The sequence below is a fragment of the Macaca fascicularis genome, chromosome 10 (assembly GCF_037993035.2).
Source record: "Macaca fascicularis isolate 582-1 chromosome 10, T2T-MFA8v1.1".
Taxonomy (NCBI): Eukaryota; Metazoa; Chordata; class Mammalia; order Primates; family Cercopithecidae; genus Macaca; species Macaca fascicularis.
The window spans coordinates 5,000,158-5,006,157 of record NC_088384.1 but is presented as its reverse complement, the minus strand read 5'-3'; the positions used below and the strand labels follow the sequence as shown (position 1 = coordinate 5,006,157).

Sequence of the window (6,000 nt, the reverse complement as noted above, 5' to 3'; positions counted from 1 at the left end):
TCAAAAAAAAAAAAAAAAGATGAGGTTGCCCTGGATCCCTTCTCCCAGCCATGACCCTTATGGGGTGCCTCCCACATGCCTGTAGCAGGGGAGACTGGGGGTGTACTGCCCGCTGACCCTCCCATGCCAGGGCACAAGGACCCAGATGCATCTGAGAGCTAAAACACTTCTAGCTCCTAGAATTTTCAGGGGTGGGAGGCAGGTGTTAGCTCAGGAGGGGTTAAGGAAGCACCACTTTCCCATGATTCCTGGCAGCAACCCGGTGCCAGGAGTGATGCTAGCAAAGGTAAGGGTGAGGCTGCCTCCTGGGAACCCTGACTGTTGAGGAGTGGGACTGGGCCCCTCAGCTGTCTGGCTGGGACACCGCTATCTCTGGGCCAGAGCTGAGAGTCGCCAGCTGCTGCTCTGTTCGGTCTCCTACAGGAACCCTGACTCCCAGCCTGGGACTCTTCGCCCAAACCTCTCACCACTCCAGATCCAGGGGCCTTCCTCCCTAGCCCCGGCCCCACCCCTTCTCCCCTAATCAGGATGAAAATAGCAACTGCCGGCACTTCCCAGTGCCATTTGGTGCCAGGTGCTGCCATCTCTCGGGGGTGGTGACGAGGTGACGTGGGGAATGGCCTGGAACCCAGAGTCTATGCACCCCAGGGCTTGGAGTGCTTCCTTCTCACCTCTCCTTGGTGGCCCCGGGCAGGTTCCTGAGCCCTCTGTGCCTTGGCATCCCGTGTAATAAAATATGTGGTTCTGTGTGTGTGTGGAATGACAGCCTGGATTCTACATGCCAAGGTATGAACCTTCCAGGTGCACCTGCTTGGTGCCAGGTCCCATCTCAGAATGTGAGGGGGGGCTGGGATGTGAACTCAGGTTGGCCTGCCCCTGACACGCCCCTGCCACTCACCGACTTATTTCCATGCCTTTTTTTCGCCACAGACAAACGTAACAGGAAGGCCTTGAAGAGCCAGTGGACGGTGCGGGGGTGTCAGGCTATATGGAGACCCCTGCTTCCACTTGTCATTGGTTCCTCTCGAGTCCTGTCACCTTGCCTCTGATTCCCCTCAAGGCTCTGAGGCCGGGAGGCAGGGGTCTGAGGGCCCCGCTGGCCCCAGGTGTGAGCAGGCTCCAAGCCTCCTTCCCAGGCCACCCATCAAGCTCAGGGCTCTGCCGTGCCCACTCGGGGCAGTCCTGTCCCACCATCCCTGTGTCCGGTTCTGCTTTGAGCAGAGGAGGGGGGAGCCGGCGGTGGCCTTGCCATCACCAGCTATGTGACCCTCAGGGTCTGGCGGCCACTCTGAGCCTGTGCCCTTATATGAGTTTGCTACAGCTGGTGTAACCAACACCACAGACAGGCAGCTTACACAACAGAGATTCATTTCCTCATTCTTCCAGAGGCTGAAAGTCTGAGATCAATGTGTCTGCAGGGCTGGTTCCTCCTGCGCCTCACTCCTGGGAGAGTAGATGCTGCCTTCTCTCCGGGTCCTCACGCGATCCCCCCTCTGCGTGTGTCCATGTCCCCATCTTCTCCTCTTATGAAGACATGTGTGCTGTTGGGTTCGGGCCCACCCTGAGGGCCTCATTTACCTTCATTGCCTCTTTAAGGATGCTATCTCCAAATGCAGTCACATGGGGAGGTATGGGAGTTAGGACTTCAACAGATGAATTTTTGGGGGGACACAATTCAGCCATAAATGCTGCTCTGTAAATGGGCTAATAGGATGGCTGTGAAGAGCCACGGAGCAGGGTGGTGGGCACCACGCAACATCAAGTGTCGCCCTTTGTGGGGTGTGTGGTCCATGCCTGTTCACCAGCCAGGGGATCTGTCTGACTCTCTGCACCGCACCAATTTTGCCCCCCTACCGAGCAGGGACTGGGCACCCAGCAAATGTCTGGAGTGTGGGCTGGATGTGAGGGGCTAGGCATGCTGGGCGCTGTCATCTGGTTTCCCTTGGGCTCCTGCCTGCTCACTCCTAATCCTGGCTGTTCACGAAATGAACATTCCTCGGGCGCTTGCTCTGTGCCACGCTGTCTGCTGCAGCCCCTTTTCTGTTGGGGCACTTCCTGCCCCAGCCCCAGCGGTTCAGATGGCACTGCTGGTCACAGCACCCTGGCCTCCACCCCCACAGTCCCCTTGGCTCAAACGTGACACATGACCAAGTGGGGCTGATGAGAATCCTTCCAGGAGACTTGCTGGAAGGGTGCGGGGCCGGAGGGGGTCTCTCTTTGGGATTGCTGCTCTGAGGACGGAGCCTTTGTCTCCACAGGGAGAAGCAGAGAGGTTCAGAGATGAGAAGTGATAAGGAGCAGGTGTCCTGCTGGCAGAGAGACTGCCACTGCTGCACCTGCACAAACAGGTTGCCTTTGGAGCTTGACTGAGTCATTTGTGTACAAAATGACCCTGACAATGACACATAGCCTGGCCAAGGTCTTGAGATGTGGGGACAGCAGCGAGAGACTTGCACAGGAAAGCTCTGGGCCTTTGCTCCCAGGAACAGCTCACCTGGGCTATCGGGAGAGTGGAGAGAGGAGGCAGGAAGGAGCACAGTCAACAATGGAAATGATTAAAATATGGTCACGGTGCTGGGGCAGGAGGTGCCCTAAGGGTCCCCGCCCTACCCCAGAGCCTTGGCAGGTGGGAGTCTGGGATCATTTCTGAACAGGCTGGCTCAGGAGAGCTTCCTGGAGTGGGGAGCTCTGGAGCTAGGCCTGGCAGGCTGGGTAGAGTTAGTGTAGGGCAGGTACCCCTGGGAGGATATGGCCAGAACAGGGAGCTGAGGCAGGAAAGTAGAGCTTGTGTTTGGGAAAAACAAGTCCTGTTTCCCTGGAGGACAGAGATAAGGCAGGAAAGCCTGGCGGGGTTGGGCAGCGGGGAGGGGGAGCCAGAGAGGTCTGATGGTCAGGCCCTGTGCTGGATGGGGGCTCTGGGCACAAATGAGTCATCTCCGCCATCCTAGGAAGAGACCGTCCTGCAGACAGCACGCCATCGCACCCCATGCTGCCTGCGGAGGCACAGGACAGCCCTTGTGGGCTGGACAGCCCTTGCGGAAGCGCTGGATCCTTTACCCTGAAATCACTGGGTCCTGCAGTTCTGCAGACAGGAACCTGAGCCTTGGAGAAGTACAGCTCACCTGAGTGCCCGCCTCTAACCCAGGTCCACCAGGGCTGGACCTGGAGGAGGATCAAAGAGAGGCCCTGAATCTTGCCCCAAGGAGCTTCAGGTTCACTTGAGCTGGGGCCCTTGAGGAAGTGGGGAGGGCGGATCCAGGTCTGGAATCTTTGGATTGAAAGGTTGGAGATGCCTGTAGGACTCCCAAGGTCAGTGAGTTGAGGGCAGGGCACTGGGGCAGGCAAGAGACACAGGAAGGGCAGGGCAGAGCACAGAGGACCCAGCCTGGGGAGGGGGAGGCAGAGAGGGCTGGGCAAAAACAGCTTCCAGGCCTTGTGTATTTTCTCCACTCTGGTTCTCCTCCACCCTCCCACCCCAGCTCCCCGCAACCATCCTCCTGGGTAAGACGCTAAAGCGGGTCTCCTAAACCTAGGGTTCTGCAGGGCGATCCCCTCTGCCCCTTCACTGAGCACTCTCCTGTGAGCTAGACAGCCTTAAAGCGGGGTGGTGGGTGGTTTCTTCTGCAGGGTCCGGAACCCGGGGACAGGTGTGCTTAGAGTGGGTCCCCTCTACTGATGTTCTGCCCCGCAGGTAGTGCCTGGGGAGATGCAGCGGTGTGGGTGAGATTCGGAGAAAGGGTGGGCCCAGAGGTCCGGATCCTGGGGGACAGACAGCACCCCGGGCACCCTGGGGTGGGCGCACCAGGTACTGGCGCGAGTTTAGCGGGGTTCGTACTGCGTCCTGTCCAGCGCAGGCTACAAGCCCGGCCCCGCGTGGCCGTCGCGGAAAGGCATTTCCTCCCGGGACGCGGGTCTCCCCCGGCAGCCAGCGCAGTCCCTGACCCATCTCCGGAGCTGCGGGCGGTCCCGCGGGGCGCGGGCGAGGCCACAGCAGCGTGCGTGCTCGTGCGCGGCTGAGCCCGTGGCGTCCGCCGTGGCAAGCGCGGGGACGGCGTGGCCGTGGCCGGCGGTGCCCGCGCGTGCGCGTGGGTGCGAGCGGCGGGGGCGCACGTGGCCACCCAAACAAAGGCAGCGCCTCGTGACCGAGCTCGCGCGCGCGGACCCACCAGGGCAGGCGCGCCCCCGCGGAACCCGAGTCGGCCGCGGGGCGGGGGCGGTGCGCGGGGCGCGGCCCCTTTAAGGCGCGGCGCGGGGCGGGGCGGCGGCTGCGCAACGGGGCCGGGGGCGCGCAGACTCCGCGCAGCGGGACGCGAGCGCGCGACCTGGCGCCGCCGCCGCCGCCGCCTCCGCGCTCGTGGCCGGGACCCGCGGGGCCGCCTCCTCCCGGCTCCCCGGCGCCGCTGGGCTCCCGGGCGGGCGGTAGGTGTAGCGCGGCCGGGCGGCCGGCGAGGAGGGCGCCGCGGCGGGTGGATGAGAGTTGGCCCCGATCTCCGCTCAGGGTAAGCGGCGCCCGCGGACACCCACCCATCCCGACCTGGTTGCCCCGCGACCACGCTCCCTTCTGGGCGGGCGGCCCGCGACCCGGCGCACTCGGCCGTGCTCTCCCTGCAGCCGCCGGGGCCCGAGCCTCAGACCCTCCGAGCAGGGCTCTGCGCGGGCGCGCCCCGCACACGCCCCCGGGTCCCGCGCGTCACGGCCGCCCCCCGCGGGCACCGTCGGCGGCAGGTCCGGGTTCTGCCCGTCGGCCGGGGGAGACGAGGGCATCCCGGGGTTGCGGGGCCCGGACTGGGGTGGGGGTCGCCGGACCGGTGTCACTGACGCTGGGCCACTGGAGGGGGACGGGATCGGCCCGGGCCCGCCAATGTCGTCCTGCCGACCCACTCCCGGGTGGGACGGGAGAGGAGGAGGGCGCCCCAGCCCCTGCTTTCCTACAGACGACCTCGCCAAAAAGTTGTGGGCGCTTGCCCCCTCCGTGCACCCCACTTTCTGCTCTGTCTCCTCTCTCTTTGTTCGGGATGTTGAGCTCATGGGGCTCTGCTGGGGCGGGCTGGCACCTTGGCTGGAGCCCAGGCCCGTGCGCCTACTAGAACGTGGGATGCAGTGTGGCAACCCCGGCCTGAGGCCCCACATGTCCAGAGCAGGGCGTGCACCCCTGCCAGGCCCTGGACAAGGGAGGGAGGAGAGCCAGTTTGTCCCCAGCCGGGTGGGCTGGTGCCCCTGCCCTGTGGGCTGTGTGGCAGAAGGTGCAGCAGTGCCCCGGGGCCGGGGACCTGAGTGTGACCCCCCAGAGCCAAGTCCACTTTTTCGACTGTTGCCAACCCTGCATCTCCTGAAGTAGGAAAGGTTCGATTTGGGGGAGACCTTTTTGCAATATGGGGGTTCCCTTCTTGCCTGCCTTGTGTGGGTTAGGGAGAAAATTCAGAGGTGTCTCTCCTACACATCAAAAAGGAGGTGCCTGAGTCCTAGCCCAGTGCACCCCTGCCCTGGGGCTGGCTTTGGGGCTGGGCCTGGGAGGGAGGTCGGAGTCAGGGTTCTGTTGCCTCAGAAGTCCAGGGCAGCGCTCCAGAGAGGAGTCTGGGACTTGCCTCCCTCACCCTCCTGCTCTGTGACCTTGGGCAAGGTAGTGAGCCTCCTGGACCTCAGTTTCCTCACTAGCAAGTGGGCAGGGGCAGGTAAGAGGATCGAGTGAGGTGATGTGGGCCTCCCTCAGGCTGGGCTCGCCCTGGGTCGGGGTTCAGAATGGGTTTAGGAGGTCAGTCATGGCCTCTGTCCCGGGCCCTGTGGCTGAGCCTGAAGTCTGAAGTCTGTCTGCCTGACTTTTGTGTCGGCCCATTTGGGGATACACAGTCTGGCCAGGGAGCGTGTTCAGTGGCTGCCCCTGCCCCGTGCTGGGGTGAAACCACGTTCCCCTCTTGTTAGCTGGGACTCCCCAGATGAGTTACCTCAGTAACCCTGACCCTCCTTCCTGCTGCAGACCCCTCCGAAGACCCCTGCCTGGCC

At 63.1% G+C, this 6,000-nt stretch overlaps 1 protein-coding gene across 17 annotated transcripts in view; it reads left to right on the top strand.

Moving 5' to 3' along the window:
- Nucleotides 1–2,941: 2,941 nt before the first annotated feature.
- The window catches only part of GRAMD4 (GRAM domain containing 4), a 153,626-nt gene continuing 150,567 nt past the window's right edge, over nt 2,942–6,000 (top strand). For 9 of the 17 annotated variants that reach the window (XM_065521721.2, XM_045364224.3, XM_045364219.3 and 6 more), the window contains exon 1: nt 4,291–4,499. In XM_065521721.2, coding sequence (XP_065377793.1) covers nt 4,471–4,499 — 29 coding nt within the window. In that variant the 5' untranslated portion in view covers nt 4,291–4,470. The other 8 variants (XM_065521713.2, XM_074003505.1, XM_074003502.1 and 5 more) reach the window with 4 other exon arrangements.